Source organism: Dasypus novemcinctus, chromosome 21, assembly GCF_030445035.2.
Source record: "Dasypus novemcinctus isolate mDasNov1 chromosome 21, mDasNov1.1.hap2, whole genome shotgun sequence".
Lineage (NCBI taxonomy): Eukaryota > Metazoa > Chordata > Mammalia > Cingulata > Dasypodidae > Dasypus > Dasypus novemcinctus.
The window spans coordinates 34,654,961-34,669,959 of record NC_080693.1 but is presented as its reverse complement, the minus strand read 5'-3'; the positions used below and the strand labels follow the sequence as shown (position 1 = coordinate 34,669,959).

Here is a 14,999-nt window from a genome sequence, read left to right as displayed (position 1 = left end):
GCAGCAGTTATGACATGTATTCCTTGTGGCATCTGCTGGTTGTGGTGTTTGCTCATTGCAGCATCTGCTTGTTGTGGCATCTGCTAGTTGCAGCTTCTGCTTGTTGTGGCATCTGCTCATCTTCTTTAGGAGGCACCAGGAACTGAACCCAGGACTTCCCATGTGAGAGGCAGACACCTGGTTTCTTGAGCCATATCTGCTCCCTGGCATCTTTTATAAATATACTTTATTTATAAATAAATAATCACTTGGTTTTAGTTTCACAGCTGCTAAAACAAGTACTATATAATGGTTTGGCTTAAACTGGGAATTTATTAACAGTTTGGAGGCTAGGAGAAGTCCAAAATTGAGGTGTCATCAAGGTGATAATTTCTCCTGTAAGACTGTGGCATTCTTGGACTGGCTGCCAGCAATCCTTATCTTATGGCAGTGGCGTCTGACTTCTAGTCTGTTTATAAAGGACACAAGTAATCAGATTAAAGCCCAACTTTAGTTATTAGGGCCACAACTTAACTGAAATAACATCTTGAGATCTTATTATAATGAGTCCACACCCACCAGAATGTAGACCAAGACCAAGAGCATGTCCAAACTAGGGTACACAATTCAATCTGCATCACACTTTTTATATATGTTACAAGTGTTTGAATTATGAAGTGTTAAGTCATTACTATATTTGAAGCTTGGTTTTGGTTTAATGGGAAAGGTCTAGAGTAGCACCGTTCAATAAAACTTTCTGGAGTGATAGAAATGTTCTGTATTTGCATGGCTCTTGAGGACTTGAAATGTAATAGTGCAAATGAGCAGCTAAATTTTTATTCATATTTAATTTTAATTAGTTTACGTTTATGTGGCTAGTGGCTTCCCTGTTAGCACAGGTCTAGAGGTATGATTTGCAGTGCAGATTAGATTCAGTTATAGGAAATATATCTGTTATTGCTTTTTGTTTTAAAATAGTTAAGGTAATTAATTAAAGCAAACTTACAGGTAAGAAAGCAAACTTAGGGGCTCTCTGGAATCGTTGTACCCCATCGGCATGTCTCAGGCTGAGTTTGACAAAGCTGCTGAGGAGGTGAAGAACCTCAAGACCAGGCCATCAGATGACGAGATGCTTTTCATCTACAGCCACTTCAAGCAAGCAACTGTAGGCGACATAAACACGGAACGGCCTGGGATGTTGGACTTCAAAGGCAAGGCCAAGTGGGATGCCTGGAACCAGCTAAAAGGGACCTCCAAGGAAGATGCCATGAAATCCTACATAGACAAAGTAGAAGAACTGAAGAAAAAATACGGAATATGAAGGACTGGATTTGGATGCCAGCCAAGCATCCCACCTCAGCAGATAGAATGCCTTGGAGTTTTCTAACACTGTGGATGAAGCTAAACAATGAAAAGAAGCAATTAACCCAGACCCTCCATGCTACCCAGGATGCAGCTCTAACACATTAGGGGCTGACACAGTTACTGACCTTCATTGAGTAGTTTTTATCGATAGATCAATTAAAAGTGCATTTGTTACTTTAAAAAAAAAAAAAAAAACTATGCTATTCTTGGTTTTCATAAATATAGTTCTGAATAAACATGGCTTTTTGTTACCTTGGTATCATAAAAGGTGAGATAACTTTGTTAATTTTTATGACCAAGAAATCTTAAAGTGAAGGGTGTTTCATAAATGGCTTAGTTGTTTACACTTAATCTGTTGAAAAAGATCACTAGTTTGTTGTTTTTTGGGCTGTGTGCATGATTGTACAATCCTCTTTCTAAAAATTAAATTTCCTTTTTTCTGATTATAAAAGTGCATGCTGACTGTAGAAAATTACATAAATACAAAAAGAGTAAAAAGAAAATAAATCATCCATAGTTCTACTAATTAAACATAATATTGCTAACAATTTGGTTAAATTTTCTTCCAGTTTTTTGTTTTACATGTAATTCTTAATGGTGCTGCTTTGACTCTTCTTAATATAGTACCAGCTTTATATTTTTTTTCAACTTTATTATTGCTAAAACGTTGCTTTTTACCAGCTGGATCCCTTTGAACATCTTAACCTACCTCATAGGATTTTCACGAGGATTAAGTGGTATAGGAAAACTGCCTGGGTTACACCATGGCACATAGTAAGCATCTATAAATATTGGTTATTATCATATTTTCCAGTTTGTACCTGATGTAGTTCCAGATACTGTAGTGTCCTGTCCTCCTTAAATCTTAAAATTAAAGGTGATGTAAATAAACCTAATTTATGTGGGAGCTTTTTCAAATGAAAATAAACCCCATCCTGGAACAAAAAACAAGGAGTGAAAAAACTTATCCCATGTCTTAATTTGTGTTATATGCGCCTCTGTAGAGAGCCAAGGTAAATAGAAACTTAAATTGATTATCAGTACTAGTTCCCAAACACAAAGTCCTTTTTGCTATGGAGAGACAAAACCATAAAAGAAAAAGTTAAAACTTAGATCAATTTATTTTTCCTTTTCATAATTATTGCCCTCTATAAATATACATTATTTGAACTGCTTCTCTGGATTTTTCCCCTTGGACATTGTTTTCTGAGATTGCTTTGTAGACCTTCCAGTTAGTATATCTCAATTTAATCTCATTTCCTCTATAGATTTGGTGGTACTAATTTTATAGAAGTAGACCGCATTTATAGAAAAAAACCATTTGAGAACCATTTTCACAAGGTAATAAGGAATGAGATCTCTTTAACTCTTACAGGAATTTGAAATAGAAAATGTTAGTTGAATCCTTTAACATTTACCACATTTTTAGATTTGATGAAACTCTTCTCAGGTTTTTAGCTAAATAAGTTCAGTGTTCTTTGATGAATTGAGAGATATGAAATTTTATAATATATGAAAAAAATCAGGAAGGCATATTCTGGCTTGATATATGGATAGTAAGTAATTTTTTTCATTCATTCAGATATTCTTCAGTAGTTCCCTACCTTTACCAAACTATCCAGTCTTAAAGCTATTAGGCAGGAAAGAGTAAGGAAGCTCTCTGCACCAGGTTGTGAAACATGGTAGCCCAGAGTGGGATGTCAGAGTTAAGTGAGTAGAGGAGAGAATTCACACAGAGAAATAGCTTGGTTCAGTTAAAGCCTGATGAGGGCATCTACATGAGAGTGTGGAGAGATTTAGAGCACTAGTAAGGTGACAAAAGTATTTATGTCTGGAGGTGGCTCATCATAAGGTATCAGAACTCAAGGAGGATGAGGTTGTCACAACTCAGGGGAAGTACATATTAAAGGATAATGGGATTGAGGTTTTTCCATTGTCAGAGGAAGGTATTAAAAATATAGAAAGAGAGAAAGCTAGAATAAACACTTTGGTATTGAAATTGTGTTTGAGGTGTTACAATGAACTCATGTTTTTCAATAAATATGGATAAAGAAATAAATATATGTTTAATTTGCATAGAAGTATATAAATGTATTAGATACATGTGTGGATTCCTCTAGCTCTGTTCTGTGAGCAGTAAGCATGCCTAGTTCCATAACTCCTTGTAGAAGTGACTGAGCCAGAGTCTGGGGCAGGAAAAGTACAGGATGAACCTGGAATATCTTGGTGTGCCAGAAAGCAAGAGAGTGATCAAAGAATGATGGGGCTATGTCAAGAAGATGCAGAAATGAACTTGATAAGGCTCCTATTGGCTAAATACAATTTTTTTTTTAAAGATTTATTTTTATTTATTTTTCTCCCCTTCCCCCCTCCCCGCCCCAGTTGTCTGTTCTCTGTGTCCATTTGCTTCATGTTCTTTTTGTCCACTTCTGTTGTTGTCAGCGGCACGGGAATCAGTGTTTCTTTTTGTTGCATCATCTTGTGTCAGCTCTCTGTGTGGGCAGCACCATTCCTGGGCAGGCTGCACTTTCTTTCGCGCTGGGCGGCTCTCCTTACAGGACGCACTCCTTGTGCGTGGGGCTCCCCTACACAGGGGACACCCCTGCGTGGCAGGGCACTCCTTGCGCGCATCAGCACTGTGCATGGGCCAGCTGCACACGGGTCAAGGAGGCCCGGGGTTTGAACCGCAGACCTCCCATGTGGTAGACGGACGCCCTAACCACTGGGCCAAGTCCGCTTCCCTATAATACAATTTGAACATTAAAATAAATGATAGCAGGTTATAAGGTAAGTAAAACAGAAATCCACAAGACTATAAATATATAAATAAAATAATAAAATGGGAATTTTATGGGGAAAGAAAGGATATTTATATAAATTCAAAGTACCTTCTCACAAAATACTTGATTGTAAAGGGAAAAATTGTAACTTGACTGTGAAGAAGCCTTAGCAGACACAACCTTCATCAAGTGTTCAAAGTGAGCACTATCCAAAGCAGAACCATTTGAAATCATCTGCCTTCTAATAGGAGGAGCAAAATATAGCATTAATTCTGTGATTATTACTGCCAAAGATATATAACCCAAATCTATTCATAAGAAATATCAGAGAAACCCAATTTGAAGGACATTCACCAGTCCCTGTATCCTTTAAAAGTGTCAAGGTCATGACCTAAACTTTGACTTTAAGAAACTAGGAAAAGAAGAACAGATTCAACCGAATGTAAATTAAGAAAGAGAATAATAAACATCAAAGCAGATAATATGAAATGGAAAACAGAAAAATAATAAAATCATTGAAACCAAAAACTGATTCTCTGAGGGTCTGGGTCTAGCTCAGTGGTTAAGTTCCTGCTTTACAGTATGAGGTCCTAGGTTCTATCTCCGGTACCTCCTTCAAAAAAAAAGCAAGACGAAAAAAACAAAAAAAACGGATTCTTTGAAAATGTTGGTGAAATTAATAAACTCTAGCCTGACCAATCAGGGAGAAAAGAGACAAGATACAAATTAATAACGTCAAGATTGAGAGGTGACAGACACCATTACAGATTTTAAGGATATTAAAAGATAATAGGGAAATATTTTAAACACTTTTATACCAGTAAATTTGACCACTTAGATAAAATGCACAAGTTTCTTGAAAGACACATATTATACTATAAAACATGTAATTGGGATATTTGAATGAAGTTTGAGGCCTAGATGATAGCCATGTATCATATTAATGTCCTGATTTAATATCTACATTGTGGTTTTTTGGGAGAATGCTCTTGTTCATAGGAAATGCAAAATAACTTTTAGGGATGATAGAGCATTAGGTCAGCAGTTTCCTCTCAAATAATTAATGGGGAAAAGTTCTTTGAAACTGATTTGTAATTTTTAAAAAGTTTGTTTTAAAATAAAAATTAATTAAAAAACAAAATAGTAAAATACCTTTAATAGGCAAATTTTTAAAAGATATTTTGCTTTTAGACAGATATTTTTAACAGAAAGTTTTCTTTCTCTTACAGCGGAAAGGAAGCCTCCTTTATTTAATATGAATGCGATGAGTGCCTTATATCACATAGCCCAGAACGAATCCCCTACACTACAGTCTAATGAATGGTGAGTATTGCTGAGAGATAAATTACTCAGCATTGTAAAAATGGAATTTTTTATTCATTATCAAAATGAATTAATTTTACTTAAGTACTATGTGTTATCTGAAGAGATACTAAAGTTGGCTTATTCTACCCTTTCTTTTATCATATTTATCCTTTATTGTGTCTACATTTCATAGCATGTATTTTACCTCAGTTCAGAAATAAAGGGTAGATGAGGTCATATAGGAACAAAATACATTGCTTATAAAAATGTATATTTTATTTTTTTCTTTGAACTATTGGAGCACATATAACTAATTCTGTAATAAATAGCATAATTTAAACACTGGTATTTTAAAACTAAAATACGTAGATTACTTCAACCTGTTGTGATATTTTATTGGGAAATGGTTTATAATTTATATGATATAAACAGGTAAAATGATTTGACTTTATCAAACTTTGGGATCTTTCTCACTGTAAATATATCTGTTATTCAGATTGTTTTGATGTTCCTTCTCATAGTGCTTCCTTGAGTTGATGTAATTAAGTTCATCATGTAAGGAATTTTATGGAGGAAACATTGACAATCCTAGAAAACTAGGATTTTTATCAGTCATAGGAAATTAATTCCTGAGGTCCACCTAGTATTTGAAAAATTCTAGGGGAAAATTCAATATATTTAATAAATATTTTAAAATTTACAAGTAGATTCATAACTTAGGTATTTATTTTTTAAAAGATTACATAATTAAGGCACATTCCTAGGTCTTTACTACTTATGTAGAGTTACATATAAAGAACCTTTTGGCAGGATTCAACATTATGGTACATGTAAGTAATAAATATATTGAATACAGACTTTTGTACTATGTTTGATACTTTGGGGATTCACAAAAAGAATTCTTTTCTTGCCTGCAGGGACTTTTGTACTGGGTTTGATACTTTGGGAAGTCACAAAAGAATTCTTTTCTTGCCTTCAGGGAGTTTAAAATCTTACTTGAATATCAAGGAAACATTGATTGAGTGATTATTACTTACTGCCTTTGAACTCTAGTTAATAACATCATATAATAATAAATGACAAACTTTTAACAATGTTGTAAAAAATATTGTAATAGGTTGCCTAGGTTTAATGAAAGTCTTATCTATTTGCTCAGGGGACACCAAATAGCTATAAAAAAGGCTTTCTCCAGAACAGATAACATGATGTTCCAAAACATGCTATATGAAGGCTCATCCAAGGAGCAAGCAAGAAAAGAGAGAAAAGAAAAAAATTAAGAAGAATGTTATAGTGGATTTGAATGCAATTTAAAAAATAGACCTCCCCAATTTTGCCTGAATATACAAAGAGTTGTGATATTTAAATATGTGGGAGCAAGATTTCCCAATAATCTCTGCAAGTTTATCTTTGGAAAATTGTGAGGATTCATTCATTGCTTTAGATAGTTTTCCATTCTTTAATCTTTGATTGGTATGAAATATATAGTATGTAGTCATCTTCCTCTGCATTCCCTGTCCTACCAATATACGCATGCCTTGATTTTTGGATGTGTTTTTAAAGGAAATAGCAATCTGTTCACTTGATACTTTCCTTTACAATAGGTCTGATTATTTTCGCAACTTTGTAGATTCTTGTCTCCAGAAAATCCCTCAAGATCGCCCTACATCAGAGGAACTTTTAAAGGTCAGTTTTATTATATTCTGAATCTCTTTTTGGTCACTATACAATTATTTTTTAAATGTCTTTTATTATTCTTTAATTCTGAATCAGGACTAATATGCTCTACCAGTTTTACTAAGATAATTTTTATACTGTTCCTCTGGAAAATTTTCTTAGATTCTAAATTTTTGTTGTTGTTTTTAAAAATTGATTATCTCTTCTTACCATGTCTAAATAGAATATATATTTAAATATTCAAAATAGTATGTCTAAATTTTTGTATGTACAGTTCACTCATAGTCTCAAGAATGAAAGCCTGAATAAATAGGGACTCACAGTAGCTACAAAAGCTTTAATGTAGCTAGGGGTTAAGTTTACTAAGAAACAAATAAGAACTATATGAAGAAAACTATCAAACTCAGAAATATTAAAATACACTATTTTTTGGATAAGAAGACTAAATATTATAATTAAAGGTACACATCAAGTCTAAGACTCAAGAAAAAGAAAGAATGTGACTGGCTTCTTACACTTGCCTGATAAAGTAAAAGAAGCCCTTCAAACTCATATGTATAATAACCCAGGCACCAGGGCCAGGTATTTGGGATTAGATCTTAAGCCTGAATGATTCCCAGGTCTATGTATTGAATTTCCTGGGTTAAATTGTGTGTTGGTACAGCCCTATCTGAGATGATAGGAAATTCCTATCAAAAGCTTCATACTCCTTTGTCCTAATAATTACATTTCTGTTGCAGTCCATCATAAAGAAAAAAAATTAACAGCAGAAAGTTTATGCATTAAGATATTTATCTTGGGAAACGGACTTTGGCCCAGTGGTTAGGGCGTCCGTCTACCACATGGGAGGCCAGCGGTTCAAGCCCCGGGCCTCCTTGACCCGTGTGGAGCTGGCCCATGCGCAGTGCTGATGCGCGCAAGGAGTGCCGCGCCACGCAGGGAGCCCCACGCGCAAGGAGTGCACCCATAAGGAGAGCCGCCCAGCGCGAAGGAGGGAGCAGCCTGCCCAGGAATGGCGCCACCCACACTTCCCGTGCCGCTGCCGACAACAGAAGCGGACAAAGAAACAAGAAACAAGACGCAGCAAAAAGACACAGAAAACAGACAACCGGGGGAGGGGAGGGGAAATAAATAAATAAAAAATAAATCTTTAAAAAAAAAAAAAAAGATATTTATCTTAGAATTAAACATCAGAAATAACTGTCTAGAATTGGGGCAAAGGTTAAATAATTTTGGCATGAACATTTGATGAAATATTTTGCAGGCATTGTTTATGGATTTGTGAGTTTGATATAACATGAATAATACTTATGACTGTAAAAGTAGAATCAATATTATATGGATAAACTCTTTGAAAAGAGAAGCAATAAAATTGAGCTAAAAAACAAAGAAGGGCAAAATATTATAAGAATTTAAAGGTATCTCATGGAACTCAAGGGCAGAAGGTATCTGCAATCTATATGCTAATTATGAATCTGCAAAAGAAAATCTGTGTATAGAAAATTTCTGGAAGAAAATACATCAGAATGTAATAGTGATAATCCTAATGGTAGAAATTGCCCTCTCTAGATTTCTGTATTTGTTAAGGTTAAACTTTATTAAAAGGTCACAGTTAAAAATCAGTAATATGTCTTTTAATGTACTGCATATGTTTTATGAAGAATATGGTTTATGAACTGATAGAGGAACCCATAATATCCAAGTTGATATTATATAATTCACCATCAGTAAAATATATTCTTGTTGAAATTAATATAGCCTTTTATATGAAATCATCAGTTCTTAGATTATATGAACCTTTGAGCTCTCTGATTCTTAGTGTTTAGATCTTTTTTTTTCTTTTTTTTTTTAATTTATTTATTTTTTTTATTGACTTTGTAATAATATTACATTAAAAATATATATGTGAGGTCCCATTCAACCCCACCCCACCACCCCAACTCTCCCCCCCCCCCCAGCAACACTCATTCCCATCATCATGACACATCCATTAGTGTTTAGATCTTTTATTTCAACTCTGCCTTTGCAGTCGGCCAACAAAGGACTTATGATCACATTTTTCATAAAATGTCAGGTGTAGTTGTGTAGGGGCAGGTTATATGTAAATGACAATTTTGTAAATAAAAGTAGTCAAAAGTATAGTAGAATTATTGAGCTATAGATTTTATTATTCTCTATCATGATTATCTAGGATAGCTATAGGGTTTAAGAATTATGGGGTACTCTTGAACCTACTTGATTAAATAGATTTCAGCTTTACTTTTATCTTCTGCCCTTAATCCAGCACATGTTTGTTCTTCGGGAGCGCCCTGAAACAGTGTTAATAGATCTAATTCAAAGGACAAAGGATGCAGTAAGAGAGCTGGACAATCTGCAGTATCGAAAGATGAAGAAACTCCTTTTCCAGGAGGCACATAATGGACCAGCAGTAGAAGCACAGGAAGAAGAGGAGGTAATAGCATAGCACTGACTCCCTGTTTTAGCTTCTTTTCCTTATACAACCTGTCCTGCCGAAAATCTCCCTGTTACATCCATGGTTCTCTGATTGTAGTTTTTTAATCCTGGTTCTGTAAGAGCCCAGGTGGGGAATAAAATGTTAGATTGCATACTTTAAATCCAACCCCTTTGTATTATAACAACAATGACATCGTAAAGACTTTGAGAAGTCTTTTGTTAAAGAAACCTGTTCAACCTTATTTAATCTAGTCCCTCTCAAATTTCTTGGCCACTGAACCTTTTTTCCAGTTTTAACTGATTGTACAGTTCCATGGGACACCCTTTGGAACACTTGAAGTTAGAATTGGGAAGTTGAATGTAATAACTCAGAAGTCATTAGAAAGTTTACCAGGCATTCTCCTATGTCACCAATAAAACTTGATTCCTTTCATTTCTGCAAAAGGGGAAAGAAATTAGCTAGTGATGTTCATGCATAATGTCATTCCATCTACAGATCTACAGCTGTAAATTAATGATTTTATAGGTGAGACTCAGAATGGTTAACTGACTGTAGATAGAGGTGTGCGAATTCATCTTCATGTGTCTCATTCTGAAGGCCATGTTTTTTCTATGTTGCCTTTTAGGGAGTGTGGAAATACAGGTTTGCAAATAGAAATGTAAAGAAAGATAAAGTTTATTATATGTGGAGCTATCTTTGTTTCCTCTCATTTTTTCAAGTTTTCTTCTTTGCCACTGTCAGAATTCCAAAACTTTGATTCTTTCCTATTTCTTTCCAGTGAGAGAGATCACTTTGCATTTTCAAACCTGGAGCAATAGTTACTTATTTTTTCTTTTCATTTTAATAGCACTGTGTAACTGATGAACTATAAAGTATAAGACTTTTAATAACTTATACTTCTGGGATTTTTTTGTTTTATATTTATTTTGCATTTTGGTTTTATGATAGAAAATTGTTTTGAACTATTTTAAATATATGAAATATTTAATAAGTTGTGAACATACTAAAATTAAAATGTAGTTAAATCTTTTATAGCATCTCTGTAAGGCTAGAAAAGTCCCTATTACATATATAAGGTGTCTGTACTTAGTAAGTTCTACATATGGTATAGAATTCTGGTTTGGCAAGATGACTATAATGTTGCCCATATACCATGGCTGGCTGGTTACTTCAGGAAAACATTCTTGTGGTTTTAATTGAATATATTTGTTAAGTCTTAGTTTACACAGAAATAGATAGGAATTAGTGTTAAACTCTTTGGTAGTGTAAAACATAGTTTAGAGACTGTATTTTGAGGAAGAAAGAATTTAATTATAAAAGGCTTTGATATTGAATTACAGCTAAAAGGGGTATTTGTAGGATCATTGAAAAAGAGCAGAATCTATATACCCCATGGATTGTATAATAGAAATGGTTTTATAAAAATGTCAATTTAGAAAAAAATATACTTTGGAAAGAACCCAAAATTGATTGATTGACCTTTTTATACAATTGGTTGGGTTTTTTGTTGTTTACTTATTGGCCATTTTGTTTATTTTTCTCTCATCTAGCATAACATTTGGAAAACTTCCTGGTCTTGCTAAATAAAGGGAATTTTTCATGATGGACCACCAACTATCTTTCTAAAGACTATATATACCATGCAGTGTGCTAGCTGCTTACAATCAGGAATTCAGAAAAGATATAAATATTTGAATCTAATTCTCTTTTCTTTTAGGAACAAGATCATGGTGTTGGACGAACAGGAACAGTCAATAGTGTTGGAAGTAATCAGTCTATTCCCAGTATGTCCATCAGTGCCAGTAGCCAAAGCAGTAGTGTTAACAGTCTTCCAGATGCCTCAGATGACAAGAGTGAGCTAGATATGATGGAGGGGGACCACACAGTGATGTCTAATAGTTCTGTCATCCATTTAAAGCCTGTGAGTATTTGGATTTCAGTGAAAACGTTTCAACTTTGGTAAATAATTTTTTTAATACTTTAAAAAATAAAAAAAACTTGAGACTTATAAATGTTACCTAAGGGTAAATAATTTTCATGGTATTATTGGTTGAAGAGAAAGAGGTTTCTTTGATGTTCAGAAGTTGGGTATATTTTTAATGAACTTATTTTGAAATGGCAATAGGCTTATTAACTCTCAATCTCATGCCTACATTTGGGAAACTATATATTGAGAATATAAAAAGAAAGTGGAACTATTTAAAAATATTAGAAAAATACAGAAATACTATAATACTACATTAATTGAAGTTACATGGGAAATGAAATTTTTAAAAATAGAAAAGATGCATGTGAAATATGTAATGATTGCCTTTAAGAAGTGTGAGAAGAGGATGGAATGGATGGTAATCAAAAGTGACTTGTGGAAGTGGATATAGCTTGGTTGAGCACCTGTCTCCCACATCCAAGGTCCCAGGTTCAGTCCCTGGTACCTCCTTTTAAAAAAAAGCTATTTGGGGAGCAGATATAGCTCAGTGGTTGAGCACCTGCTTCCCATATACCAGGTCCCTGGTTCAATCCCTAGTACTTCCTAAACAACAACATCAAAAACCACAATCCTTGGAGAGTGGATGTAGTTCAGTAGTTGAATGCCTGCCTCTCACATACGAGGTCCTTGGTTCATTCCCTGGATCCTCCTTTAAAAAAAAAAAAAGTGACTTGTGCATTAGCTGTAATACTGAACTGTAACTATGGGAAATTAATTGGAAATTTTGTATTTAGGAAATATGAATGTTGTTATTGGCACTTTTAAGTGCAGAATTAAAAATTTTCTCAAATATTTGAAAGTCAGCTAATTTAGTAATTAATAGAAATACTTCCCTTTTAACTTTACATTCCAGAGTATTTCCTAAATTTATTAGGAATGATTCAGTTAAGTAGTAGTGTTATTGGGGCAAAAACATGTTTAATTTATGTTTTTAGGGAATGGAATCAAACTTAAAAAAGATTATTCCCCCAGTTAGTTTGTTGCTATTTACCTGACTTCCTCTTTAATGAACTAAGGTATATAATGAACTAAGGTATATAAGAAAAGACATCTTCAGTTCTTAAATTTTTTCTACAGCTTTTTTTTTTCATTACTTGGACCCATGACAGAGTTATTTTAAAGATATTTTAAAGCTATGTTGCGGTTGGGGTGAGGTTAATAAATAAGATAAATCTTTAAAAAAAAAAGCTATATTGCATCTAAGACCCAAGCGCCTCAGAATAATTAATTTTATTACTGCCATTTAAAGTACTGGCTACATATTTCATTGTCTTTCATTTTTAAGCTATGTTAAAGCTGTTCAATTTTGTGTATAATGGATAGGCTATAAATCTAGCCTTGTAATTTTCCTTATCAATCTGTATACTAAGTTGTCATACATTGAGGAAATAATTTCTCCTGATTCTAATTATGTTGAAAATAAAATTTCAGCATTACCAAATTTTGTTTTTGATTTTTAAAAAATTATGTCTTTGAGAAATAAGTTGTTGCTAAACTTTAACATTCTTGTAGGTTCATATGAACTGGGTTTGTTCACCTTAAATGGTATTGTCTCTTACTTTGCCTAGGAGGAAGAAAATTACAGAGAAGAGGGAGATCCTAGAGCAAGAGCATCTGATCCACAGTCTCCACCCCAAGTATCTCGTCACAAATCACATTATCGTAATCGAGAACACTTTGCTACTATACGGACAGCATCACTGGTATGTCCTCTGAATTAGAAAGAAATGTTTCATTTTAGACCTTGACATATATTATAGTTTGCCAGAGGGCTGCTGATGCAAAGTACCCTTTTATAAAGGGTATTTATTTGGGGTAAAAGCTTACAGTTCAAAGTCCATGAAAAGTCCAAACTGAGGTACCATCAGACATGCTTTCTCACCAAAGTCAGCTACTGTTGATCCCAGTGTGTTCCAATGGTTAAGGAAGATGACTGCCAGTCTCTTCAGAAATCTTTGCCTTTCCCTGCACAGTCTGTCCACTCTTGGAGCTCAGCTTTGAGCAACCAGGTATAGAGCTTGTCTCTTTCCAGGTCTCCTATATCAGTATTGGCTATTCTGCTCTTTTCCTAAGTTGAGCTATAAGGTATCAAGCATATAGTGGGCTGTTCTCTTGAGCTGCTCTGTGCCTGGGGCTCTCTCAGGGGCTTTGTGCTTAAGCAGTCCTCTCACACATTGCAGAATCAAATATGCTGGCTCCCTTCTTCCTCTGTCTGTCCATGCGAGTCCATTTATATCAGACCTGGCAAGGGGGTGGAGGCTCAACTTGAGTCATACCTAACCTATTAGTACAATCCAAAGCCCTAAAGCAATCTCATGAAGTCATTTAATTAAAGGTCCCTTGGCAGAATTTAATGCTCAAAGGGTATCACACCCAGAGAACTAGATAAGATTATAAACATAATCTTTCTCTTTTTGGGATTCATAAAATAATCTCAAACTGCCACAGCATATATACACTCAAGTAAAACTATATTTTATTTTTTGCATTTGGGTGTTTTTGTAAACTATATTCATTTAACATTGATGTGCCTATTATGGGAATGTTTTTGTACAAGGCACTTTGAGAGATATTAAACTAATAATGTCTTCAAAACATATATACAGAAAACAATATATTAGATTATATTAAATACTTAAGAGAGCTGCAAGGTACTAAATAGTAATTCAGAAAAATTGACTAGGGCAAGTGATGCCATCAACATGGTAACATATCACCTAAAAAACCTCCCCAGAGAATCAGCAAATGAAAGGACACACCCCCACTTGCATCGAGTACTGGAGGATGGTAGGGACTGGGAAAAGTACTTTACAAATGTTGAATCGAAGGAAAAATAACATTTTTAATATCTTAGTAATTTCCAACTCAGATCCTCTGGTTAATTCCCTTCCCCCTCATCTGGTAGTCTGCAGCAGGACACAGAGGCAGTGGTCTGGGTCCCTCCTGCTGTGCACACAGACTATAAAACCACTCACAGCATTCAATGTTAGAATCTCACGTATATCCAGGCATGGGGACCAAGTCTAAAGAGACCCAGGACGGAACACAAGCCTTTAAGTCATGCTTCATACAAAAGGGCCCTATCCCTTGCCCTGAGGACAAGAGAAGACCATGGCAGAACTCTTGGCAAGGGGTACACTCACTCAATCCAGTTTCTGTTGGCTGGACCAGCTAAAAGTAAAATGGACGTTTCTGAAATTGACCTACCTTTCTGGGTTAACTCCATCTAGTTCCCCAGGATGGGATGCCCTAACAGGAAAGAAACCAGAGGCAGGAAGGCCTTACAGAAAAAAAATAAATAAATACAAATGAATGAATGAATGAATAAATAAATAAATAAAAAAGGGGATAAAAGTGAACAGCTGTAAAAACTGGATGGGTCCCAGGAAAAGGGGGCACTGAATGAAGGAGAGAATTTAAACAAATCGTAGTAGCTGGAGAGAAAATTCTGAAA

The 14,999-nt window shown here is 34.7% G+C and overlaps 2 protein-coding genes across 3 annotated transcripts in view; both read left to right on the top strand.

Annotated features, from left to right (window-relative positions):
- The window catches only part of TAOK1 (TAO kinase 1), a 168,583-nt gene that overhangs the window by 86,315 nt on the left and 67,269 nt on the right, over window positions 1-14,999 (top strand). For both annotated transcript variants that reach the window (XM_058283125.1, XM_058283126.2), the window contains exons 9-13: window positions 5,354-5,447; window positions 7,031-7,112; window positions 9,388-9,555; window positions 11,276-11,479; window positions 13,114-13,248. In XM_058283125.1, coding sequence (XP_058139108.1) covers window positions 5,354-5,447; window positions 7,031-7,112; window positions 9,388-9,555; window positions 11,276-11,479; window positions 13,114-13,248 — 683 coding nt within the window. The remainder of the gene's footprint in view (window positions 1-5,353; window positions 5,448-7,030; window positions 7,113-9,387; window positions 9,556-11,275; window positions 11,480-13,113; window positions 13,249-14,999) is intronic.
- Window positions 988-1,307, top strand: LOC101433688 (acyl-CoA-binding protein). Its single transcript, XM_058283130.2, has one exon. It carries the CDS (start codon window positions 1,037-1,039, stop codon window positions 1,298-1,300), a length of 264 nt encoding a protein of 87 aa, XP_058139113.1. The 5' UTR covers window positions 988-1,036; the 3' UTR covers window positions 1,301-1,307.